The sequence below is a fragment of the Astatotilapia calliptera genome, chromosome 9 (assembly GCF_964374335.1).
Source record: "Astatotilapia calliptera chromosome 9, fAstCal68.1, whole genome shotgun sequence".
NCBI lineage: Eukaryota > Metazoa > Chordata > Actinopteri > Cichliformes > Cichlidae > Astatotilapia > Astatotilapia calliptera.
In genome coordinates this window covers 15,394,576-15,421,674 of record NC_137430.1, presented here as the reverse complement: position 1 = coordinate 15,421,674, position 27,099 = coordinate 15,394,576, and the positions used below count along the sequence as shown (strand labels likewise).

General features: G+C 40.8%; 3 protein-coding genes across 5 annotated transcripts; all 3 read right to left on the bottom strand.

Annotated features, from left to right (window-relative positions):
- Nucleotides 1-1,568: 1,568 nt before the first annotated feature.
- LOC113029090 (retinol dehydrogenase 12) lies at nucleotides 1,569-8,278 on the bottom strand. Of its 2 annotated transcripts, XM_026179706.2 has the most exons (7): nucleotides 8,043-8,278; nucleotides 7,525-7,640; nucleotides 5,426-5,581; nucleotides 5,070-5,174; nucleotides 3,686-3,895; nucleotides 2,869-3,061; nucleotides 1,569-2,679 (listed from the first exon to the last, which is right to left on the bottom strand). In XM_026179706.2, the coding sequence occupies exons 1-7, from the start codon at nucleotides 8,051-8,053 to the stop codon at nucleotides 2,577-2,579; spliced, it is 894 nt and encodes a 297-aa protein (XP_026035491.1). In that variant the 5' UTR covers nucleotides 8,054-8,278; the 3' UTR covers nucleotides 1,569-2,576. The 2 variants fall into 2 exon arrangements, with proteins under 2 accessions (XP_026035491.1, XP_080162578.1); XM_080306452.1 differs by lacking the exon at nucleotides 8,043-8,278 and having other exon boundaries at nucleotides 6,726-8,036.
- A 225-nt stretch (nucleotides 8,279-8,503) lies between these two features.
- LOC113029089 (retinol dehydrogenase 11) lies at nucleotides 8,504-11,404 on the bottom strand. Its single transcript, XM_026179705.2, has 7 exons — nucleotides 11,252-11,404; nucleotides 11,035-11,150; nucleotides 10,495-10,650; nucleotides 10,287-10,391; nucleotides 9,901-10,110; nucleotides 9,304-9,496; nucleotides 8,504-8,676 (listed from the first exon to the last, which is right to left on the bottom strand). The coding sequence occupies exons 1-7, from the start codon at nucleotides 11,263-11,265 to the stop codon at nucleotides 8,574-8,576; spliced, it is 897 nt and encodes a 298-aa protein (XP_026035490.2). The 5' UTR covers nucleotides 11,266-11,404; the 3' UTR covers nucleotides 8,504-8,573.
- A 2,637-nt stretch (nucleotides 11,405-14,041) lies between these two features.
- On the bottom strand, nucleotides 14,042-27,099 carry tnfrsf11a (tumor necrosis factor receptor superfamily, member 11a, NFKB activator). Of its 2 annotated transcripts, none has more exons than XM_026179704.2 (10): nucleotides 27,046-27,099; nucleotides 22,854-22,929; nucleotides 22,271-22,396; nucleotides 21,046-21,192; nucleotides 20,868-20,949; nucleotides 20,411-20,478; nucleotides 20,140-20,259; nucleotides 19,925-19,974; nucleotides 18,789-19,710; nucleotides 14,042-16,045 (listed from the first exon to the last, which is right to left on the bottom strand). In XM_026179704.2, the coding sequence occupies exons 4-10, from the start codon at nucleotides 21,179-21,181 to the stop codon at nucleotides 15,762-15,764; spliced, it is 1,662 nt and encodes a 553-aa protein (XP_026035489.1). In that variant the 5' UTR covers nucleotides 21,182-21,192; nucleotides 22,271-22,396; nucleotides 22,854-22,929; nucleotides 27,046-27,099; the 3' UTR covers nucleotides 14,042-15,761. The 2 variants fall into 2 exon arrangements, with proteins under 2 accessions (XP_026035489.1, XP_026035488.1); XM_026179703.2 differs by lacking the exon at nucleotides 27,046-27,099 and adding an exon at nucleotides 26,691-27,029.

Below are 27,099 nucleotides of genomic sequence, written 5' to 3'. Positions count from 1 at the left end.
TTTACATACAAGAGAAACTTGATCAGAGACTTAAATAAAAGATGCAATCATGTTAAATTTGTCTGTGGAAATATAGTATTAGTAGCAGCTATAACATATGACTGTAACAATTAATGGTAGAGCCATAGTGATTCACAAGATTCAAGGGTGATGGCAGAAATTCTGGATCAAAGTGCAGTATTTTTTCATTATAAAATTAAGACATTACAGGAGTTTTAAAATAAAAATACATATATATTGTACTGAGTGAAATTGAGGATGAACTTAGATAACAACAAGTAAAGGCAGATGATAATGAGAAGTGGGTCTGGATCAGTAAGTTACCCTCATTGTCTGTAGAGTCATCACTGACTTTTATTTTGAATGACCAGCTGTACTCAGATTGAGAGGAATACAAAGGAAAGCCCTAACCCCCCAATTATCAGTGAGCCAGATGAGAGCACGTTTTAGACGATATTATCTAAAAATTGTTCGGAGACGGTCTGCGTGATGCTGTTTATCATAAATTGTTTACTTACACAATGATGTTGTTGATGGGGATGTGAATGAGCTTGACAAAGAAACCAATGAATCCCATGATGGCAAACCCAATCGCTGTGGCCATTGCAATCTTCTGAAATTCTGGGTGAGGGCAAAAATAATCATTGTTAAAAATACTGGAAATAATACAATGTCCCTATTAAAGAATTGAGCTCTTTGGATCCGGAAATTGCTAGTCAATTGGTTCAAATTTATATATTCATTTTCGTTTCCAGCAAACAAAGGCTAGCCGACATAAATAAAAAGAAACAACACCCACCTTTTCTGTCGGGTTTTGTGCACCTCTTAACGAGCCTGATGGAGTCTTTCACGAACTGCCGGCCGGGCTCAACAAACTGCATAACCTGATCCATGGTGCTTAGTCTGAAACAACACAAGTCAATCTTAAAGCTGGGACTGGTTTCAGTGCTGACGTTGACTTAAGCTGTCCGAGCTTTAACAACTTTGTTATTATAAATATACTGTATATATTCTCATTTTCTAAGAAAGAAACAAAAAACACGATAAAAACAAGCATGCGAAGCTGATTTTAAGTCAGTTATGTTACGTTAATTTAATTAAAACTCGACTTTAGCTAACGCTATCCTAAGATATGCTAACTATTATGGCGACGTAGCGTTATGTTGGCAATAAAACTCGACATGTAAAATAAAATCAAAAGGTTCCAACCCAACTATAGTTGGTTACATTTATCTGATGAAAAATACACATGTGTATTTAAAAGCGGCAGTTAGCTTACCTATTTCCTACGTGATGTTTAGTAAGAAAGTCGGAGAAGTGAGAGCCACGTAGCTACGACACAAATCACCCCCTTGTACAGAAAGAGCTGACGTAGACTTTAGGAGCGCATGCGTATTGTATTCTATGCGCTGTTATCATTCTCTGCACCGCCCCCTGCAGGCGGGGAGGTGTTCTTAACGATTACACTTTCTGGAGTCGACAGGCAGAAGGAAGAGAGGAAGACCTCAAAGAAGATCCATGAATGTAATGGAGCTGGCTATAAAGAGGATTGGTGTGATACTGTAAGATCATATATCCCATCGAAGTTGTGCTTTATTTACATATTTGGGCAAGCAAACATTTGTAGCCATCATCCCAGAAACACATTAATAGCAATAGACTGAAAAATGAAAAACAATCAAGATAATAAACAAGTCTTTAGTCGAGGACTAGAATTAGGTATAGAAAAACAAGTTTATCCCCTTTAATAAAGATAAAACACTCTAGCAGACAGCAAACTGGCAATGATTTAGTCACTTTCACAATTAAAATAAATAAGAAAACTAAATAGTTACAAAGGAATTAGGGCCCCTAAATTTATCACATATTTAAATCCATAAAATTACAATCAGGGGTTCTAGATCCTTTTTTTCAGAGACTGTATATCTAAATCAGAATGCACACATTGTTCAGACAGATTACTGGTCATGGGCTTATCTTATTCCACATTCCTTAGGCACTAAATCCTCCCTCATGTGATGCAGATTAAGATGTGATTTCTAAACAGCATTCTGGCATTTGCTTTATAATGACTTTTCTTTCCTTTCTTCATTATACTTAGCGTACTCATCTCAGTGTCATAGGGTCAAAGCACACATGTCACATCACATAACATGTCTATAGGTTACAAACGAGCAAAATTTTGCAATGTAGTTGTTACTCTTACATGCTGACACTTACAACCATATGTGTCCATGCTGTAAATAGTTCTTTCTACTGTTAGGAGGAAAGGTAGAACTGCAAGCATTTATAATGATCTGAGTTTTACTGATCAGAACCAGATCCACACTTTGCTCTATCTCGCTGTTCAAGACTGGAATGAACAAGATATGCCCTCACAGAAATAAGCATCATGCACTTTTTAATAACACTTTTTCCCACCAAAACATACAATGTACAGCTTTTTTAGATCATTTACAAAATAAAATGGTCTTTGGAGCAATCCTGTTACTTTTCTTTTAAACAGTAACATTAATACATGTATAAAAGTGCTTAGCAGTGCTGTTTAAAGTATGATGTTTTCACACACAGTGTCTTCACTGCCAGGTGATGCCGAGCATGTTACAGCTGACCTCCCACAGTTTCTGCGCCAAGTCATCATCAGAGGCGGTTCTTGAGCACCTTGCAGGGGCGCAGTCACTGCACACACAAAGAAACAGAAAATGAGAATTACACACTATGCACTGCATTTATGTAACTTATAAAAAATGGGGAAAAAACATTACATCAAGTGTAACTTTTCCTTTATTACCAGGTAGAAACACTGGGCACGGTAACACCGGCACTCTAAAAGCTCTTGCGGTTAACTGAAATACTGGGACTGTGTACCTGAAGTACCCTCCACTCAGGCTCTCTAGACCTGGCTCTGCAGCACAGTAAATGGTAGTCTGCGCTCCCTCCACTGTGGTCTTGGTAAAAACCTTGAAGATCTTCACCGCCACTTGGATACATTGGTGCTGGTGCCTCCACAGGTCAGACTGAACCACCCCTGGGTGCAGAGAGAAGACGCTCACCCCTGTACCTGCAACACAAATGCAAGCACATACAAATGCTGCCAAATAACATGTGCTAACAATTGTCACCTGCTATTTATATGTGCATGTTGGGATTTTAAGCGAGGTTTGTAACATTTTTTTCAACCAGTCCCTACAGTGAATATAGTTTTTTTATTTTTAATGAAAACAACAACAGACAAGTTAGCCTTTGTTAAAACACCTTCAGTTTATTTCTGAGTTAATGGACTGAGCTCTACTCCTGGAGGATTAAAGAGAGCATTCAAGTGGAAGTGGGACCCTGTTGGCAGATGAGTAGGTACGAAGGAAGACAGGTACTGACATAGGCAAGTATTTCTGCAAGTTACTCAGGGTGACGTTAATAGAAAGTTTAAGCTTGTTGCTGCCAGACTGTTGTTATGTAAAAATGTAAAAAAAAAAAAAAAACTACTTCCTTGACTCAACAGCACAACTTCATCCCATTAGTCAGATTCCATGACTCTGAGTCTCTCAGCAAAACCCGCCTACACGATGTCTGCACATGCTCCACTTTTACACATTTCTGTGGCCATATCATGGCTGTAAGATACCCATGTGTTATAGCCTTCATTCCTCATGATGCACATTTGGATATTCCTTTTCTAAAAGCTCACCTTGCAACCTTTTTGCGAGTGAGCCTGCAAAGAGGACGTTAGCCAGTTTGCTCTGTCCGTAGGCCTTCATGGCATCGTAACTCTTCTCACTGTTGATATCATCCAGTCGAAGCCCAGTCCAAGTATGGGCCACCGATGCCACCACGACAATACGGGCCGGAGCAGAACGCTTGATGAGGTCCAAAAGTAAGTAAGTCAGCAGGACGTGACCTGATGAAAACAATTAGAACACCTTTTCTTGTTAATTTATTAACAAAGCAAACCCAGCAGTTAATGTGTAGTGTATGTATAATAACCCTTTTAACAAATATAATTAGTTTTACTATTTTGCAAAAAAGACACATAAGGAAACTGTGCCAATCACATCAGTGACTAGCTGTGCTTCTTGTATACCTGTTGCTGGAATTTGTGTGGTTGTTTCTCATATGCAACATAAAGTAGCTCTTCCTGTGGAGTTTATAAAAAAGCCAGCCACCTGACTGAGAACAATCTAAAATCTGACTCCATTTAGACGACCAAACCTGGCCACCCTCGTTTTCAATTTAAATGGCACTCTACAACCGCAGGAGTCGCAATCTCAAGCAAATCTCGTGGTTTTTTTCCTACTCCTTCTTCCTTGCTGTGAGCTTTCTGCTTCATTAGAAGTCAGAAAGTTTACATTATCACCGGATATTATTCCTGCTGATGTGGTAAACAGTGTGTCACCCAATACAATGCATGCCAAGAAGTTTTCTTTTTCTTTTTTTGTTTGCAAAACGTTGAGGGACTCTTCTTGATCTTAATAAGAGCATTTTTCTTTACTGTTTTTTCATTAATTCCCATTTTGCGTAACAATATCACTGTTTAAAAGAGCATGTGAACACATAAAGAATGTGCCAAAGTGCACAGGTTTATTTCTGGATATTTGTACATGTCTGTGTATTTGCATATGTGTGTGGGAGACCATGCTGGAGCACAGTGTTCCCGCTCCGTCAGCCTGAGACAAAAATAACATGGAGGAAAACATCACCTAGGAAGAATCCATGGTCCAATAAAGGAGGAAACACCGGCAGCAGCAACTCTAGTTCATTGTCCTAGCTTGGTGAGACAGTCAGATTGGCGTATGTGTTATTAATGCCAGATTTAAAATGACCTTTTTCACTATGAAAATATGCCTGTCACCAGGCAAACTTAGCATAAATTCAGTCAGAGGCACAGTGTAACTGTCAGCTGTTCACGTTAAAGTAAACTGGCAAATCTAAGCTGTCAGAAAAAGTTGTAGCCAAGCAAACTGTGTAAACATATTTAATGACTGCTTCTAAATATGAAACATGAGCCTTAATTTCAAAACAAAAAAGAAGCGTAAAAATGCAGAGAGAACAATACAAAACTGAGAGTAACTTACCCAAGTGATTGACACCTAGCTGCATTTCAAACCCATCAACCGTCTTGGAGTAGGGACACATCATAATGCCTGCGTTGTTTATCAGGATATTCACTTGTTTTTCCTCTGGAGAAAAAAAACAAAAAAAACCCACACAAACTGCATATCTGATAAAACAACTGGTTTTAAATTCAAATGCTTTTACAGTATGCCTCTAATTATCTGCAGCAGAGGCAGTGGAGGGGCTGAACAAACAGGGATTTATACATCAGCCCTGCAATTAGTGAGCCCTGTTTGCTTGAAGAGTCCATTACTCCTTAAGAGGCATACAAGTATGCTCTTGAAAGGAAAAGTGGATTTTAAAAAAAAGCATATACCATTGATAACAACTTCAGCAAAGGCCCTGATGGACTTGGTGTCAGACAGATCAAGTTTCCTGATGACCACGTTCTCATTTCCTGTGTCTTCCAAAATGTCCGTCCGTGCCTCCTCCGCCCTCTCGAGGTCTCTGCACGCCATGATGATGCGTGCACCTACAAAGTAAGATCCACAGAGCACAAGCTAGTGACAAATAGTATAATAAAATACAGTCCCTCACTACAGAGTATCAGTTTAGGTGAGCACAGGGACCTTAAATCACCCCAAGTTTCATTAGGAAAGACTTGACCCACATCATATTCTTGAAAGTGTGAAATTTCACTCTGAGCTCACATCCTGTTTTTGGCAGCAAATGATTTTTATACACCCCATAACAGCCATTTTCACAGCAGTTGTATTGTACTACCCTAATACTTGAACAGTAGAGTTCAAAAGATTCCCAAACTTAAAACTACAAAAAAAGCTTTGCTCATTTGGTGGGATACAAAAGGTCCCAGCATTAAATGAAGAACCTTAATCTTTCAGGGTTCTTCAGATTGTCCTGTAATGTTTTCTAAGCTCTTACTCAGCATCTCATTTAGCCAACTGCTCCACTCGAACAAACACAAGACCCTCTCGACTGTGTCGTTCTCATTCGCTTCTGACACAAATTACCATGCATTCTTCTTAATGAGCACAGAAGGGGGGGTTTGAGGACACATGCACCCACCCTTTCTTTCACCCATATGCAGGCACAAATATGCACACACACATACACACACGCTCTCCTGCAAACACACTCACACATATGCAAAATAGCTGCAGCGCCCAGTAATTACAGAAGATGGGAGCCATTAACTAGTTGTAATATAGCATCTCCATCCTATTGCTGCCGTCTTTGTTTCCATCCTGAGGACCAAACTATTCCCACATCAACAGGGATGCCGAGTTCATACAATTAAATAAAATAGTAAACAAACAGTGAGAGTCAAGTCCAAGAGGCGTGTACTGAGTCACGTCCAAGATCTTTCAGCAGATGATTTTTTTTTCACATGCGCAAATCATCTGAGTATGTAATAAAAAGCAAAAATGGCTTGAGTCAGTTTTGATCATAGACTGATTATTCACACTCAGTATGATATGTAATTGTAACAGTCTTTCCTGATTTCACTTCATAAACATTAAATTTCACATGGACAGCTTCCTTTGACAACTCATTACGTGGACCAAAAAGTAAAATAAATTAGTAAATGATAATAATAATAAAATAAATTTCGATCAAAATCATAACAAACAATTGACAATGTTGAGATGCAGTACCTGAAGGAATCGCTTCTCGTTATCAATCTTTCCAAATCCAATCATGTTGTCATCACATTGTTGCATAATCCAGTTTACTGAAAGATGATGCTGTGCCTCCTTCTACTTTGTTTTAAGGCTGGGAATCTAGTTGTATTATTATTACTATGGGTTATTTTATACTGGTGCCAGTGTAAATTTAAAAAAAAAAAATTACATGTTGGTTGTTCTTAAACTGAGGAAGGTGTATGTGGCATGCTGTGTCCGTCATGATGCAGATGGCTGAACAAACTGAGTCTTGTATGCAGAACCAGCTTTCATATTACTCACTCTGTGTGCATGTGTGTGTGTGTGCATGTGTGTGTGTGTGCATGTGTGTGTGTGTGTGCATGTGTGTGCACGACTGCTAGATGCACTGTCTTTGTTTCATGTCTGGCCCTGCAGGGGACCCTCACAATGCTCCCTCTGTCCCTGCGACGCCTCATCTGTCTTCAATTTCTGACAGTCGTCTGGAATCATTGAAACATTAACCAAGATGCTCATTTAAAAATATATATATATTAAAAAACAAAACAAAACAAAAAACCCACAAATTTTTATCTATATTTTTATTCAGATTCATGATAGACTTGGGTATGCCAAGCAAGTTGGACCTAGCCCAATCACATAAGTGTTCTTAGTGCTTAAATCACGAGGTCAGAGTGGGATATGCACTGTAAGTCACAGCCTGCCAGTTAGTGTAAATTAAAGAGGCAGGCACACGTCTGAAAACCTGATAGACAGAGGCAGATGGAGAAAGACCCGCAGCTGGGCACAGTACCTCTTCTTGCCAGGTCCTTGGCAGTTTCTTTGCCTATACCAGTGTTGGCTCCAGTGATGACCACTGTTTTCCCATCTAACCTCTCCTCAGAAGACCAGTGGTTACAGCACACACCCCTGAACAAGAGGCAAGTAAAAGCATTGATTATATATTTTTCCTTAAAGTTTTAAAGACCTGATCTTTATTTGGACACAAAAGAGTCTATAAATCAGCACATGCTCTCATACTAACTATTCAACATCAGACTTACACATACTGCATCTGTAACAGAGTATATTACATCAGTTGGTTTCCAGAATAATTGCGCAAGTCGTCTAAACAGATTCATGCTCAAAGCTCTTTTTTCCGTTTTCAAAATTTGCATAAAAACACCAATAAAACCACGACGCAAATCACTCTGCAAAATCTGGTGACACAGTGGATAATCTTCAAATATCTCACACTGCTGGTATTATTAGAGCCAGCTACCTAACCTTTAACGTTTTCTGCAGGCTCTATTTTATGTATTTTTCTCCTACCTGCAGTACATTCTTCCTCAAAGAGCAACAGGTTTCCACCTTAGGACCTCTGCGACAATACAGCTCCTTTCTCCGCCACAACACTTTATCAGCGGGTTCCGTGCTTTTCATCTGTCAGCCACCTCTCCTCGTTTTCTTTTGCGTATAGGTGCCGGGGCCAATCAGGGGCGGGCTGACGCATAATTGATTCACAAGTTACAGGCTGTGGGAGCAGCCGGCTCTCCTGCCGCCTCCTGCTGTCGGAGAGACTCGAGTTATGGGGTTAGCTGAGGCGAGAGTGTGATAATTCACCACTGCAGTGTGTGATACCACCGAGAACGTGGAAAACCCAAAGTTAAAACGTGCCTCACTTCACTATGTAGCAGAATGCCAGAGCTAAAATCCTAATGATGTAAGAGTCTAATAAAAATGGGAAGTCTGTTTTTTTTTTCACTCACAAACGGACACACAAGGACACACAATGCTATATCAGGGATGTTTCTTTATTGGAAGCTGTTACATTTGTCTTAGCCTTCAGATCAAAGGTGAAGTTTATCTCCAGCGGATGCCCAACAGGTGGCAGCTCACAACCCACAGCTTCAGGGCTGTGCCGTCATCCTGGCCGGCATTGGAGCTCTCTGCTCTGGAGCAGTTACTGTGGGGAAAGGGGTGAATGGACAATACATAAGCACATCGTTTAAGTGAGCTATACATTTCCATCGCTGTAACATAAAGTGCACTAAAACATGTGATAATTAAAATGTAACCAGCTGATAGTTAGAAGATAGTAGATAAAATGGAGACACAATTGGATAGCTGTAAGGTAATATTTGGTGCATTACGTGTAAATTAATCAAACTCCACACTTTCTTCATTGATCATTACATTTCTAATTTATTCTTTTTCGTTACTTCAGGTAGTTACTCATTGCTTCAGGGCTGCATGACCATCAACAGACTCGGTTTAAAATGTATCAAATGTGAATTATAGCCATGGGTGGAGATACAGTATTTTCCGGTCGTGCTGAGCGATTTGGAGACTGAACAGATAACGCTGTTCTTTCTAAGAAAGGTGCATATTATAAAATATTTATTATCTAACGAATCACTTATACAGAATGACTCATAGATCTTTAGTAATTACCCATTAATTAGTGTATTAAGAATTATTCGGATGATATCGATGAATGGCTCCTCTTGTCTTTCATGATTCTTTAATCACACCTGTTTTATAGCGATTAAGCAAGTTTTTGTCTGTAATTGTAAATAGTTTTCACGCTGACCTGTAGTATCCTCCAGTGACCAGCTGATTCTCAGGAGTGACGGTACAGTAGGTGGTGGTGTAGGCTCCCTCTGCTGGGGTCCTGATCAGAAACCCGAAGTACTTGACTATATCCAGAAGAGGGCGCCTTATATACCTTAAAATGTCAGTGTTCACGAAGCCGGGGTCAACTGAGTAGGCTGTGATACCTAGAACTGGAGGGATTGGTATAAATATTATTTATCCAACCTGAAATGAAGCAGATCCTTGATAACAGCTTGTAGTCACACATGAGTGGACACATCAGTAAAGTAAAACACCCAGAATATATAGTTTCACTTGATTTAGAAAAAAAAAGTTACAGAAAGCCTTGACTCATATCTGGGAAGAAATGACAGCATTATTAGTGAACGAGGAGTGATTTGCTGGGCAACAATTAAGTCTTTAACACAACTTATTTCCCTGTGCTCTGATGTCGCCCAGAGCAGTTGTGGTTGAGGCATGGGACTCTCACACTGTTGAGATAAGATCCGTTTTCTCCTTGCATAAGGAAGGCGAGGTAGACAGGCAAAAGACGACACATAATGACTAGATAATATTTCAGTCTCTGCGTCCCTACCCTCTGTCCTTTTGGCCAGCTCTCTGGTGAACAGGACATTAGCCAGCTTGCTCTGTGCGTAGGCCCTGAAGTGATGGTAATCCTTCTCCCCTTTCAGATCATCAAAATGGATCTTGCCAAAGATGTGAGCTGCTGATGACAGGTTGATGACCCGAGATGGGGCCGAGTGCTTCAGCAAGTCCAGCAGCAGAAAAGTCAAGAAGAAATGACCTAAATGGGTGGTAGGAGAGAAAAAGGCGAGGAGTTTTAAGCCACCACTGATCACTGATCACATATTTAGCAGTAACAACAGGAGCTGACTGACAACTCATCTGCTCTTTTGCTAAAGTCTGTTTCAATCTAACATGTTTGTCATTAACTAAACCTTGTGTGTTTTTTCCTCCTACCCAAGTGATTGACTCCAAACTGCATCTCAATTCCATCCACTGTCCTGGCAAAAGGACACACAGCCACGCCTGCATTGTTGATCAGATAGTGAAGAGCTTTCTCAGCTGTGAAAACAGGACAATTGTTACCACCATCACAGTATTTAGAAGGAAAAAAGAATGCACGCACTACTCCGAAGTCCGCGTGTGTGTTGCGTGTGCCACCCACTGTTGTAGATATTCTCAGCAAACTGGCATATTGATTTGGTGTCAGCCAGATCCAGTTGCCTGGTGACTACCTTCGCTCCCTTCACCTCCCTCATGACGTCGCAAGCAGCTTGCTCTCCCTTCGCCATGTCTCTGCACGCCAAGATCACCCGGGCGCCTACGGGAGATTAATTCCTCTTGTTTGCGTGTACATGCATGTTTGACATTTGAACAAGATAGCACGATTTCAACACATATGTCTGGGCCAGTTTGGCAGTCTTTGTGTCGTGGCAGTATGCTTTGAACTTAATCCCTCTGCCTGCCTTTGATTAACCAGTACCGATACATGAGTTCATTAGAATTATGCGTTATCATAAAGACAGTTTATGTTTGAGTAACCTGATTGTATTTATTATATTTGCGGGAACAGGAAGCTTCAAGTGCACAAGTTCACAAGTACACTGAGTCACGCAGACGAGAAAGAATATGACAACAATTGTAAAGAAATTTGTTACTCATCATTGCATTTGCTGTCTTTACATGTGCAGCGCTGTTTGCTTGCCTCTGCTAGCCAGGTCTTTAACTGTCTCTTTTCCTATTCCAGTGTTGCCCCCCGTCACTATAGCTGTCTTCCCATCTAGACGTGTATCTGAAGACCATGTGGGGATGAAGAGAGACCTGTGGAGTGAGACACCTAAAGCCTTTATCTCAGATGGATGAATGAAAAGCTACCGTCAGACTTTTCCCCCCCTTTCTGGTGATGATGTACAAAAACTTACCTGATTGCTTGCATTTCCAAAGTAAAATAAAACTGTGATATCCCTACTCAAAAATTGTTTTCGCTGATGTTGAAAAGTCCCAGAGATGTGGAGGCACAGGGCTGAGAGAGAAAGCAAACATGACCGCCTTTTAAATGGTAAGCTGTTGTCAGAAAGAAATACCCCTCTGTTGGAACTCATCACTGGTGCTAATCAATTAAGGTGGAATTTCAAGATAAGCGTCATATGATTGGTGATGCAGTATTTTAAAGAATCAAAGAAACAGAGAAGTATTTGTTTAAGAGGTTTCAGCTCTGCGTACCAAACTAAGTATTTGAAATGACTCAGCAAACTAGATTTAAGACACTGAATCTTTATTTACTGTAAAAGGAAAGTAAACCCTTTTCAATTCTAAGGCTTTATAAATCAGGGATCAATAAAAATCCCTGGTCCTTAGCATGTCTTAATATAAGGCTGTTTAACGAGAACTAGCACTATCCCCTCACAGCAACAACATCCGGGGTTCGAATCCAGGCAGGACTCAGTGGAGTTTGCATTCACCATCCAAAGACAAGAATGGGGTTAGTTTAATTGGTGATTCTAAACTGGCCGTAGGTGAGATTGTGAGTGTGAACGGTTTTCCGCCTCTCTCTGTGTTATCCCTGTGACAGACACAGAAAAAAAGACTCATCACAACCCCAGCAGGATGCCGAGGTCCTGCAAAACAAGGCCAAATAATCGCTCCTCCACCACCATGCGTAACACTTGGTATGAGGCATTTGTGCTGATATGCTGTGTTTGGTTTTCAAGAAATGTGGCATTGTGGATTAAGGCCAAACACTCTACTTTGGTTTCATCTGGTCAAAGGACGTTGCTTCAGAAGTTTGTGGTTTGTTCAGATGCAGCCGTGCCAACCTAAGCTGTTCTGCTTTGTTCATTTTAGAGAAAAGAGCGTTTGTCCTGCAACCCTTCCAAAAAAGTCATACTTTCCTTTTGAACAATAATGGCCCGATCTGAGTGCGTTTGCTCTCAGCAAGATTGGCAACTGTCTAGAATGTTTTGCAGTTGCCAATCTAGCTCACTGTGCTCAGTGATGGCCTTATAACCCTTTCCAGACTGATAGACAGCCTCTTTTAATCATTCGTAATATCTTTCCGCTATGGCATTGTGCTTCCACACAAACAAACAGCCAAAAGCCCTGCTTTTAGAGTTGCTCGCACTTACTGTGTGATGCTGATGTATTAATTACAAGCACTTGATCAGCATCACCTGGCTGCTACTTACACTCTTAATTCCTATGGAAGCATTAAAAGGGTGTGTTTAGCGTTTCACACACTATTTCTGCATTTTGCCTTAGTTTTCGTTGACACAGCGTATGCTCATATTTGTAGTTCTTCGTGGTTGTATTTGTCTGATTTTTTCACATGACTGTATGTAGCTGTATTTACCTTTTCTCTGAAAATTTTCTTCCTTTTCTGCATTAGAATTATTATTATTATTACTGTCTATTATTACTGTGTCGTAGATGTAACAAAATCACAAGAGCAAATTTTTCAATTAAATTTGTAAGACACTCATTAAAAAGATTCTTATGTATAAAAATGTAAAAGTTCCACACAGTTTCATTCATTCATTATGTATTTATCAGCTACCATCTGCTGCTTCCATTCAAAGCAGTTCATCATATTTACATCCTCTCAAAAGCAAAATCATTATCTTTGAAGAAACTAGAAACTCCATCTGCTGTCAGTGCTGAGTAACGAATCTCAGCTGTAATGATCTTTTGCAAGTCTGCAGCTGGAATCCAAAACTTGCTTCCACAGGTGAGATGACTGTAATTTCAGCACATAAGCACTGTGGATTTTCTGGTGCTTTCCACAGGTCTGCGCTGTCACCTGGTTACACCGACTGTCAGGTTATTAAACCAACAGCTGATTGGGCTTTTTCTCATGCCTCGAAAGTGCTCCAGTATGAAAGACAAACCCTTTCTCAAGAGCCCATTTCCTCTTTTCCAGTGATCTCGATTCCTCTTTTAAAATTGCAAGCAAATAAATAAGGTGGTACACAATAATATGTCTGTATGTCTGTTTAGAAATGCCTATACAAATGCAACAAACAGATGCATCTCGTTTCTTGTGTTGCTGAAACTGTAAACATGAACATGAACATTTATCCATGATTTGTTGTCTTGTTTATCATCTTAACCTGCACTTACCACTAGGAGGCACACTATAGCAACACAAGGTGGTTGCTACCCTACATATAAGTCAAATGAAAGGCTGTTCTCTCACACATGAAAAGAAAAGAAAAAGCTGAAATCATTTAAATGTGCAGTCGGGCTCTGTGTTGGCCAGCCAGCCAATTCTCATGTAAACCATGTGAAAGCTAGTCATAACTTCCTGTTTTCACAAACAACCATAAAATAAGCTGAGACAAGACGCACTCTTACACACATGCACACACACATATAAACATACTCCTGCTGACCCAAACCAGGCCCAAATGAGTGCTGCCAGTTCCTCTCATGTGGTCTCTCTGTGACGCTAGCTGGTCTGACTGCTAGATTAGTTTCTCCTCACAGCTGCTTGCCATCCCCGGGCCTGATGAAAGGCTGCCTGTCTGTCAACACAGGGACAAAGGCACAGAGGCCTTGCCACATGTGTAATTAGCATTGCTTCACAAAGATTATAGATCATCTTGTGGAGATAAATGAAGCCTTGGTTGTGTTTTGTCAATCTTCCCCCCCCTAAAATAGGAAAGTTGACCAAGAGTAACCACAGAATGCAGGATGGCAGCCATCCGTGAAAAAAATTAGATGCAAAACATTTAATTTCGATCAAAATAGTCTTTCAGTAATTCATTGCAATAGATTTGATTTATATGTACATTTTTTGTTTGTTTGTTTTTTGCAAAGCTGCATACATATGGCAGGGCTATAAATTAACAGTTCATTGAAACTCCTGTGTGCGCTTCGCTGTTAATGGCACCACTCGACTTCACAAAATCCACACAATAAATCAATTGACAGCATATTCATTCGTCTTTGAGAAACAGATGAAATATATACACACACTGATCACATCTGAAACTTCTGAAATACACACAAACAATCTGCCTCGTAAAATCTTTCTTTTTTTTCCTTTTTTTTTTTAAACAAAACAGTTATTATTAACAAGCATCGGAAGGCCTGGGCATTAAAATCGAATAAAAGAAATCACTAATAGAATAGCTTATCAAATGCATAGCATTTTGTTTCGAAGACAAAAACTGCACTTGTGTTGCAGTAGGGAGAAAATAAAGTCTACAAACAAGCATCGTACCAAAACTGGACGTGTCTCTTAAAAAATAAACAGATCCTGCAGGCAAGAAAGAAGAATTCACTCATTGATATGTTTAAAATTCTGTCCAGCCAGATCTTATTGTGGCTTGCATATTCAAAGTTCTATGATACAACAACTAAAACGCATGTTCCACACGGTGGATATTCCGTTACGCAAGTATCAAAATCATCCAGACTTACAAAAGTTAAAAACTAAGAGCTTACAGATGTTACCTAAAGCAAGTAATCAATAGAAATGTGTGGGACATTAAATATTTTGTAACTTCTTTGTATCGAGACCAAGCTGTAAGTTCAATGCAACGATAAAACTATTATGCACCTGCAGTATGAACTCTACTTCCACATCCATTTCACAACAAAATTCCCCATCACTGTCTGGAATGGAGGGAGTTTCCATCTGAAAAGGTCTGCAGCTTTTCTTCTTTTTTTTTCTGGGAATAGATTCCCGTGGCAAGATTCAGTGACTAATGTCTGAAATAGGCCAGGTTATAGATGGTTCATTAGTAAGACAACTGTGGAGACACAGAGTCAGATTCCCAAAAGACTGATCTCCCAGTTATCTGACTGATCACTTTAAAATGACTTTACACCATCCTTTCCTTGTTTTTATCTGGAAAACAGACATGACAAGACACATTTGTTTTTCATTATTACTATAACTTATTTGATGTACACCTCTTAGCCATAACACTAAACCCACCATTCTGCCAAAAAAAAAAAAAAACCTCTGCTGTGCATGCACATGAGCTCACTGAGGGTGTCCTGTGGTGTCTGGCCAGTGGGTCCTTTGGGTCCTGTGCGCCTCTGCAGATCAGGCTTGTTCTTGCTAACTCAGCAGATGTTTGATTGGACTGCCATGTGTTATGCCAAGTTGTCGAGCAGTTTTTTTGTTGTGACAGGACACTCTGTCCCATTGGAGAGAATTCTGTTGTCAGGGGATGCCGTTGCCATGGAGGGATGTGACTGATCTTTAACGATGTTTAGGTGGGTGGTATGAGTCAATGGAAGAGGACCCAAGATTTCCCAGCAGAACATTGCATTGTAACAATATAATCAACATGATTCATTTCAGCTGACAGCAGTTTTAATGTTGTGGCTGATTGGTGTAATCAAAAGATAACATAGGCACCCGGACTATGGCGATGATCTCTGAAGTGACATAAAACATAAAGCAAAGCCACCGGCCGCTTTTCACTTTCCCAGTGATTGCTCCTCCATCGCTTCCTGGACTGGCAGTGTTTCATCTTGCAAAGTACAGTGGGAAATGTAGTCCCCTTGTGATCTCAAGCTGGTCTGAAAAAACGGAGCAGTCTCAGTGGCTTCTTCCTGGACAGGGTTGCCGAAGCCATCATCCCGCTCCACCTCGTCGCTGCCGTGAGACGTCTGGCTGACGCAGACAACAATGACGTCACCGCTAAAGTTCATCACTTGACCGCTGGAGATGAAGGTGGTGTTGTGGTTCCCAGACACCTGACCTAAATAGAAAAGTAACACAGAGGAGGCGTAAATGGTTAGGAGGCTATTTATAGACGATGTCTGAGAAAATCTTTAGTTTCACGTGAAAATCATAAACACTGTATCCCCAGACTGGTATAGAAAATGCCGATGCAATAACAGCCTATTGTGAAATTCAACGAGATGTGTTGCTATAATTGTAGGGTTGTGTAGGACTTTCATTTTTCCTGTACAAACAGGCTTCCAGAGCCCTATTTCATGACACAAGTGAAGAAGGGACTAACTGTTGGCTAACCTCATGTGACAAATGGACAGTGGGTGTAATGACTTTGCAGGATGACCACAAAAAGGCAACGGCTACAGAGACCGCCATATCATATCCTTCTCGACATAGCTCCGTCAGTATCCAGCACTTCTAACTAAGTGAAACTCAAGACCACTAAAGGGAAGCAATTTGTCACAGGTTTTGGGGTTTTAAGGATTCAACTGAACAATTTTTTTTTTAAAATGTGCCGCTCCATCCACGAACATCTCAGTGTCTAATCTCCATCCTACAGTTGCTTTCCTGCCAAACACAAACTTGCATCAATACCCTTTGTGCCAGTGCCTGTATATTGCTCACCTACAGAGTTAAACCAGCAGGTGAATTAGGAGATAAACAGTTTTGTTTTGTAAATCGCATTACACCGCATCAAACCTCTGGTTCCTATTTTCTCCAGCCTCCTGTCTGACTTTCCAGGCGACAGAGGAGGCCAAACCTCCATGACTCACAGCTTATGTTCCATCTGTTCACACATATGCACACGCACACACATACAGTAAATGTAAGAAAATGCACTAACAGGCATTTTCACACCTACACATACACGTATGCGCTCAAAAGCACATGCAGCCAAAGGCAAACGCTACCACAGAGTCTCAAAATGTGTGTGTCTCTGTTTCAGTATCCAATCGCATTTCCCGGAATACCAGTCTGAGAGGGCAAGCTTGAAAATATGCCATTTCACCACAGCTCTGAAAACAATGCTCTGAGGAATCTGCTTGGGTCTTCTGTTTATCCTCTCTCAGTACCACGTTGATCTTTTTGGATACCCAAAAACTGCGCTGACAGGGGTAAAACTGACTTGTGCATATTCTCTATCAGAATCTGCCAATTTTTCATGGATAGGTGTCAGCTTAAGTCTTTGATTGTCAGACTAAATGTGGGTCATTAGCCCTATTGAGCTGACGCTCAACAAAGGCAGCCCCAAAATTGCCCTGAGCCGGTCAGTAGCTAATAAATAAAGCTAATGTGCACTGGGACGGCTACTGTGGGTGAGACAAGGGAAACCTCTGAACCTTGCCTAACCTTTAAATAGTATAGGCGGGAAGCCCTTGTAACAATTTTCATTACTGCATGATGGGAAACTGTGTTCACTTCAAGCCATCAGATGTGTAATTAAAGTAACCAGTCATCAGTGAGAGTCAAAAAAAAAAAAAAAAAAAGGCTTCACAAGTTGGTGTGTGTGTGTTTTTGTTGGGTTTGCGAGGTTATAAAAGCATTACTCAAGCTGAGCACATCTTGGTTCAATTAAAGCTGCGGTCACTTTGCGCAACCCTATGGAACTCTGGGTAAACAGGAGTTTTGTACTGTAGATGGCATACTCGACACTGGTGCACACATACACAAAGAGCAGTGTTTGTTAAGAGTGCGGTTCTGGTGGCTCACTAGCACATCACACACACACACACACACACACACACACACACACACACACACACACACACACACACACATATCTTTTTCCTGCTCCCTGTGTGGCCCCGCCAAAATCCAGGCTCAGATTATCAATACTGGCTTTAATAAAAGCTATTTCTTGGAAACAATCACACAAACGCCATATTTTTACGCTGAGACCAATCCTCTGTCTATTCTGTGTTCGGCTAATAACGTTTGAGCTCGAGCTGACCACCGTCTCTATCAGACTGCTCAGATATTACTGCTTTTATAACTAACCATAACCACTAGGAGCTCGAGGCACAGAGAATAAATGTTTCCCGTAGATTTTTCTCTTTGGCACAACCATAAGGTCTGTGTGAGAACAATGCATGCTCAACCCCGTGACTGTAAAACTTTCCATTAAAACCAATCTAAATTTCATTCTGTTATTCTTGGTGGCTAGTCCCACCTATGCTGTGGAAAGAGAACACTGCTATGTGGTGTATCCAATCATGTATGGGTATGACCCTGTGGCAACACAATGGCGACTGCCTACACAAACAGCGAACACAGAAATCCACCTGGCAAACACAACTGTGGTCCTGCAAACTTTGTAATGAGCCATTATCCCCATAACGCTCAACCACTGTGTTTTTAGTTTTTATTGACGCTGCTGAGCGGTCACAGCAAAAAAATAGCCAGGAAATAGCCAGCTCCAAATCAGCTTTTCATTACCCCAAGAGGAGTAAAAATAGATTTGTGACTGTGCGACTCAACTGCTTGGGGAAAAAAAGTATATAATATAATATAATATAGTATAATATAGTATAATATAATATAATATAATATAATATAATATAATATAATAGACAAAAGTGTACATTAATTTTAAAAGCCATAATTCTGTCCTGTCAACACTTGATGATTACTATTAAGTTACTATTATTACTTAATATTTTACCTCCCCCACTAGTTTGGAGCTAGTACCTTATCACTTCTCTTTTTCCTTATCATTAACATTTTTTGGGGCTTCTCATATGATCAGTTTTTGAAATTTCATGTACCTGAGGTAAGATTTGGATCAGCCAGCTGACTCTGAAGGCTCTCCGGTGAGCACTCCAATTCTGACTCCTGTGATGAGAGCTTGTTGTCTCTGCTGTCCCCACAGGGAACTCCCTGGTCTTGCTCTGGGGCTGTGGCCTCAGGGGGCTTGTCCATGTAGAGCTCTCCAACAGATGGGGATGGCAACAAGGGGGTGACCGAGGTCATCGCAGAGGTCGTGCTATGTTCTGTTGATGTGGAGTCTGTGCTCATCAGTCTGTACAACCCCTCCCATTTTGTTGGCGATCTCTCTTTCAGGTGAAATTTGAACTCCGGCGACATCTGGGACAATGGCAGGTAGAGTTCAGGAAGCGGACTGGTTGACTGGACGGCGGTGGAGGTGTGGAGGAGAGGAGGAGAAAGAGAAACAAGCGGTGCGACACCCGACTGACTCGTGGACACTTTCTTGAGATTTCCATCTTTAGCCTCTTTCCCACTTCCACCTCCATCCCTCTCTCCATCTAGCCCTCCACATGAACACGATCCCGGTGTTCCAGGGCTGACAGCCTGGCTACAGTCCTCATTCTCCCCTACTTCCAGGGGCTCGTGGACAGGAATGACACACATGCAAGAACCTGTCAAAAGCCGGGACACGCTCATGACCTCTTCTTCCGACACCTCTTCTGGTTCTCCAGATCTTTTGCTCTGATCCTCCATTGGTGTTTTCCTCTCAGTCCCTCCTTCCTCTGTCATCTCTTTTATGAAGGGCAGAGAGACCTTTACATCAGGAACAGAGATGGGCAAGGTGCACGAGGGGTTGTCAGTGGGGCTGGAGGGTGCTTGGTCGATAAGTTTGGTCACCTCACATGGCGTGCATTTTGAGGCACCAGAACCACCTCCTATTCCTCCTCCTGCTCCGCTGTGGTAAAGAGGAGCCAGTGTCTCCTAGAGTGAAGAAAACGATAAAAGAAGAGTTGTAAATTATTGCAAGTATGCACGTAAGATGATGTTAGATATATACAGGCTCTTTGCTTCAATGGGAAAAAAAAATTGTCACAAACAATAGAAAAAGTAGATGAAACAGCTTGCAACAAGTTTAGTTTCTATATGTATTCGGTTTTGTTTGAGGTTTTTTATTCTAACAGAAATTCCACCTTACCTGTTGTATCCGGGTCCTCTTCAGATTCTGGACACAGGATCGCAGATTTACTGAGAAATGAAACAACAAGATGTAAGTACTGAAAAAAATGCAGGGAAAAAAAAAAAAAAAATCACAGTATTTATGAAAGTTCACGTTTTTGTGCCAACGTCTACATGTATGTTAAAGCAGTCGTACAGGCAGAAGAGAAAGGTTCATAGAGAATTTCGACCTACCAGAGAGTAACTTCATTTTGTCCTTGTAGCAGAAGAGAAGCAGAATGAGGGGACACAGAATGATAATGATTGACAGGACTGAAACCATCACCCAGAAGGACATAGGAATGACCGGGTCACCTGTAAGACAGACAATTATTGAGCTTGCTTTTAGTCTACTGTTTTTTCCCTCTCCACATTTAGTGTGACATTTAAGCCTCCAATTAACAGAAACGATTTTGTCATATGGAAAAAAATGACATTGTATATGTCCGTGTCTTTCCAAACTCACGTGGTCCACACCCTGCATCGGCTTCAGCACTGCCTTGCTTGATCTCCTTGCTGCCATCAGCCTTGCAACTGGGAAAGAGGAAGAAGAAGAGGAATATTTAGACAATGAGAATGTAGTTCGTTTTTTTTTAGTTCTCCCTTCTACTCCACATTTTCCTACCAACGTGCTCAACTCGCAGTTCTGCAAAGATAACACCAGAAAGGCAGATGGATAGAGAGGAAAACAAAATTCTTTCTCTCTCCACCGTCATCATCATCGCCGATGATCTGTCAGGTCTGGCTGGCAGTGGAAGCTGATGTCTGCTCCAGCCAGGGTTCCAGAGGAAGTGGTGAATATATTACTCATAACCACTGCTGGCTGCCGGTAGGGACGGCTGCCCAACTGCATTTTCCCTTCACAATATGTCAAAAGATTCCAGGCTAAAAACACGTGTGTGCACGTGTGTGTAAGCGCTTACTTTGTCCACGGTTTGCACGGTTCGTCATCGTCCTTATCAGAGAAGAATCCTTTTGGACACGGCTCACACACCTTCCTCTGATCTATAATTAACAACACAAATCGTAATCTCGGATTTACAACTCGTTTGTAGGGACTTGTTATAAATGGGGGATGTTCTGCGTTGTGGACTTTCTCACCATGCTTTGTCTCAAGTCCCTGTCCGGGTCGGCAGGTGGGTATCTTCTCACAGAACTCACAGTTGATGGGGTAACACTGGAAGCCTTCAACACAGCGACATGGCTCCTCTTCTATCGAGTTTTCATTATTTCTCATAAAACCCAATGCTGTAGATTTAAAAGAAAAAGACAAAGGTACAAATGAAGTGAATGATTAAGTGTGTTAAATGCAAATTCCCATTCCACAGCTCAATACAAAGGAAAAATAATTCCATGATCTGAGCATTCTTGGCTACCACAACCCCGTTTGTATGAATATAGAGGTGTTGTGTAAAGAGTAAACAAAAAACTGAAGTGAAAATCATTTATTTGATTGAAAATAGCACACAAATAATGTATAAAAGTATGGAAAAGGTGGAAAATGTATTTATTGTGTTTCAAAAAACATTCGGAGAGGAGGGCAAGGAGATGTCTGTACACAAGCTTGTAAAAAAAACAAAAAACAAAGGAGTCAGTGGATGGGCTCAGAAGCACTTCCAAACATCACTGTCAGGAGACACAGGAGAGGGTGATATCTACAAAGGCCATATTAAAGTTGAATGATAAAAGTTTTCGCCCTTTTTGGAGGAAGGCCTTCATTATTTCAGCAGGACAATACCAAACGACATGGGGGGAAAAAATCTGACCTACTGAAAATATCTGACCCATTATTAAACGAGGCAAACAAAGACCTTAACTGCTGAACAGCTTAAAACTTTATTGAGAATGAATTTAGCAAAAACGTTCAGATTTTTTTCACCAATATGCTCCCCGAGTCCCCAAAGACGTATGGGGAGTTTTAAAAAGATGAGGCGATCCAACGTGGCAGTAAACCGTCTCAATCTCAACTTTTTAGAAATGGGACGGTGGCAAATGGTCTGCACTTCGTTAATGTTTACACAGCTTCATGATTTTTTGGGAAAGGGGTTGCAAAAGAGAAACTAAAACATTAAAAACATGAGTATAAAATTAAATACTGTTGACTGGAGAGTATTCTTTTATGGTGTAGCTGTGACTGTAGAGTATGTTTGGAAAGGTTGTTTGATCTTTGTCATTCAAGTAACCAGAGATTGCCAAATTAATAAGCAAAACGTTTTATAATTAATTGATTAACTTTTTAGAATTGAAATGAATGGTATTTGTCACAAGTAAGAAGTGAAAAATGGATTTAAATGTATGGAATTGATAAATAAATGAAGGTACTCACTCTGATCACAAAACTTCTGCTTAAGACAGCGATAGGCATTGTTCAAGCTGGGTTGATATTCTCCGTAACTGCATTTACGACATATAGTCTGAGCGGTATCAGTGCAGTCTTTAAACACATAATAGCCTAGTGGCAAAAAGAAGAGACAGTGGGTGTTAGGCAGAGGATTTAAGAACCCAGCATACATAATTACAATAACACAGAAAAGCCTAATTAAATAGAAGAAAACAAAAGAGAGACTGATAAAACTGGAGCTCCCTTCTTCTTTTTAAGCAGTTGATATATTTAGCAGTTTAAGTGTGTGTGTGTGTGTGTGTGTGTGTGTGTGTGTGTATCACGCATTTGTGGAAACACACGCACATGTCTGTGCCACTTTAAGCCAAAAAGATCTGCTTTTAAACATCCTTCCTCTTTTACTTTAGAATATTTGTGAATGGAAAGCTATTTTTACTTTATGCTGACTCCACAGAGGAAACCAGATATGCATCCACTATCTCTGTGTGTGTGTGTGTGTGTGTGTGTGTGTGTGTGTGTGTGTGTGTGTGTGTGTGTGTGTGTGTGTGTGTGTGTGTGTGTTAGTTACCTGGTTGACACTTGTTGCAGCATTTGGAGTCTTTTAGGTATTGTGTTTCTTTACATTGAGGTCTGGAATCTGCGTTCTGTAATTAATGAAGACAAAAGATAAGTTTGTAACAGTTAGTAAGAGGTATAATGTTTGAGTCAGGACCAGGATGGTAAAAACATTTTCAAGACGTGCCCAGAAATTCTTTCCATGCTCTCAGAACACCTGAGCGCAGCTCTGAAGCCTCCAGACCAGGAAAAACAAAGTCCACAACAGGGAAGTAACAGGAATCATATAATATCCATTCTGGCTGACTTTGAATAATTAATCACTTGCAAATATTTTCCCAGCCATCAGTGCTGTGCTGTAAAATAAAAAAAACAAAAAACAAATCTTGTGCAGTTGTTACACTAGATTTCTAAAGGCCTTCTGCTCTAAAAAAACCACTATGCAAAGTTTCCTGATGTCACGCAGCTAAACACAGCTCTCGTTAGAAAGCATGGAAACAAACTATGAAACATCTTTGCATCTCTTCACAAACAATAAACACTTTATTGAAAAGGTTACTTACTGTACTGACCTTCCAGCCGCTCTAAATTAAGGGCTGGAGAAGTCCTGGCCACACTGCTGAATTAGACAGTTTGGCTGTTATAACAGAAATGATGCCAAAACCACAGTGTCTATATATAAATGTAGAAAAATAAAACCTAAAGGCCTGCTTTGACTCCGACCTTGAATTGACCACCAACATTTTGCCATTCAGTCTAAGCTTCATCTTCCTTACTACTAAATACTGTAATTTGTACTGTAATTGAATTGCTGTTGTTGCAGAGGTTCAGAAAAGCTTCCCCGAAGTTTTCCTTTGGGAAGCATATTCACAATTTCTTTTTGTTCATTTGATTTTTAATGGAAAAATCCCTGAGCTTACCCCAGCAGTTCAAGTATACAATACTGGACTCAACACTGTTTTCACACCCTTCTCATCCTCCCCTGTCTTCTTTCTCACACCTCTGATTAGACTGTGTCAGTCTTTCCAACTTCAGACCACGACAGCGCAGCATGAACACTCTCAAGCTTTTAATTACCTCCACTCAGACTCACACATCAGCCAATCTTTGTTTTATAATCTAACCAGAGGGATAATCATACACAGTGCTCATAGCTCAGACCGCAGCACTAATGGACACCATATGCTGCAGGAGACAGAAGTGACAGAAGTAGGAAAGATTCCCATGCTATTAAAAGGCTTGAGTATAGATAGATAGGTAGATATGGCTTTTCATATGCACAGCTGGACCAGAGCGCACAGGAAGCCAAAGGAATGCCGGGAATTGTGTTTTTGTTACCGCCACATCTAAACATTGGGTCTGAGTTACGTGAAACAATGTGTTTTGATTTACTAAATATATAATGGATGCAAAAGAAAAACAAGTGACCCACCCTATATGATTATAGGTTAACATAATGGTAAACATAGCACATCCGACCTCAGAGCTAACTTGATGTGCTGCATGTACTCAGATATGAAGTTATAGAATTGCTTGAAAAAGAAGATGTAGGGAAGTGGAAAGTATATGGATGGACAGAGCGGGCAGGACTTGGTGAAGCTTAAGAACAAAGAGGTATTAAGAGTTCCAGCCCTTCAGCGACATGTCACAACTGCCCCCTAGCTGGTTTCCGAGCTGTTTTGTTTAACTTACAGAAACATTCACCGCCGTGTGTGACCCTATCAAATGCAGAGCACATTCCATAAGCTTTCAGCGGACAAGGGAATTTGCATAACGGCCACAGCAGCAACAGGCTCAAAGCCAAGAGAAGCACACTGCACCTCATAGGCCTCTAGGGGTTTTACTGGTTCACGATAAGATGCTGTAAAAGCATATTGCACAACAACTGGATCTTTGTATAATGTTTGCACCTGTGATTAGTTTGTTTCTTAACAGCCATAAAAGCAAATCCCCTTAATGCCACCTGCATAAATCAAGACCTGATATCTCATACCTTTAATTATAATTCTTCAAAACAGAAAAAAGAAGGGACTAAGTTGTCTTAAAAATTCATTTACAAGTAACAGAAGAACCCCCCCCCCCACAAAGAACGGCTGTTAAATTGGTGGAAATTGGTGACAGTCAATGATGTGTGAATAGAAAAAAAAATGCATATAATAGAAACAACCCAAAAATCAAGGAAGAGCAGGTGCTGCAAAAAGTTAAAAGAATATGTGCTAATTGCTTTAATGAAACCTGATCCAGAGCTCATAGGCAGTGCACTGCTTTTTAAACCGGAGGTAGTCATAAATCTGATCTGGTACTTGACGGAACTTGAAGAGGTAAATAATTACTGGTCAAATATTCAATGAAAAAAGTCAGGGAAGAGGCAGCAAGATGTTGCTAATAGATAACAGGACAACACGAGTGCATACAAGCAGGGATGAATGCATGACTGACTTGAAAATCTGGCAAATAAAAAGTTCAGGAGCCTTGTTTGTGGGCAGGCGAGCAATAAACCCAACAAAGCACAGTTCTTCATGATATATTGACTTTTAAGCTCTGAACATCTTGAAGCAATTGTGCATTGCTCAATGTCACAAAGACAGTTTGAAATGAACTCGGAATGTATTGGATGAAGTGGTTGCAAACCAAGAAAAAGAAGGGGAATTCTTTGGGAATAGTGTGAGTCAGTAATGGCAAGACCATGGTGAGAACAAACCAAAGCCAAGGGTTTGCAATGTCACCTTAAAACGTAGTTGAAAAATATTCCATCCCTCCTATCCAGACAACTGTCTGTATCACGTGTTTGCTTTCTATTGCCACTGCTGCTGGTAAAACTTTGACTTATTTCATAGACTTTTTGGGGGAAAGGAACAACTATATATTTCTTTTGCGCAATTGCCTCTCTGGATCACTGCATTGACAAGTAAAATGCCCCCACAAGCATTTTCTCTTGCAACACACCTCAGGAAAGAAGAGCGTGCGTTCCAGTCAAAGTTATGCCAATGCTGGCTTACGGTAATGCAGGCACACAAGCAATGATAGATCACTGGTGCCCAACAGTCCCACCACTTCAACCACATCTCATAAACTTCTCCACCTGGACAGCGTTAGCTGGTTGGACTAAACAACGGCGTGGACAACAACATGCCATCGACTATATTCACTCTCCCCTTCAAATTAACTGTGGCAGTGTATCAGCTGCGACATTAAGTCATTTTTAATCTCTGTAAATCTACTTAATAGGGTTTTTTTAGTATGCGCTTCTTAGGTATATTACGAACTACGATAAAAAAAGGAAACCACAAAAAAAAAAAGTTTGTAAAAGTTGGTTGTGATATGCAAAATAGAGATCCTGCTGTGGCCCCTGCACCACCTTTTTAAACCTCGCCTCTGGCTGACCCAATGAGGTTCCTGATGAGCAACTTGGACGTGGAAAGAATACTTGGTGGAGGGAGAAGAACGTCCAGTTGCCAGCGGCTTTTCTGTGGTCAGAGCAGGGGAGAAGTGGCTTCGGCCCAAATACAGCTGTTTCTAGTCAGTGTCTGTGCGTAAAAAAAAAAAAAAAAAAAACACTGTTCCCCAAATTTCCCTCGTCCCTCATCTGACCAGCTCATGCAAATGCTGGTGTGTTGACACATACTCGGGTTTACGGTTACATATCTTTTGCCTAAAACAACTGAACAACTGTTAATCTCAGCACTTTTGCATTAACTTTCTCATTTAAAGGGACCCCGATAACCCAAGGGAAGCAGTAAACAAGAGACCCACAGGCTTCAAAGGTGACCGTCAACTCATTTGATATCAACCTCTTAGCTAATTAATGGGGTAAATGTTTATCATTAATAGTGGGGAAAACGCGTTTTACCTGTGCGTAAAAGGTGACAAGGACACACGTAATCCAGCCGCGGAAAATCCAGCTTGTAGAAAAGTTTAATCTCATCTCTACTGATTTACAAAGACGACTTCTGAGGCAAACTTTTCTTTATTAGCCAATAAACAAAGATCCGATCCCCGGACTCTTTAAATGTCCTCACTGCAAATCAATTCTTCTTGAGTGCGTAAATGTGGTTGAACCTCCAAACATCTCACAGGACATCGCGCCTTCATTCCCGATTAGACAGCTTCAGTTCCCATCTGCCCTCTCATCTTCCTTCTGCTTTTCACCCACGCGTAGTGAAGGGAGCTGCAATGCAACAGCTTGTAAAAAATGAGTGACTTACCGAGAGTGGACTCCTCCCACGTTCATACGCAAAGAACGGTTCCACGCCTCCATC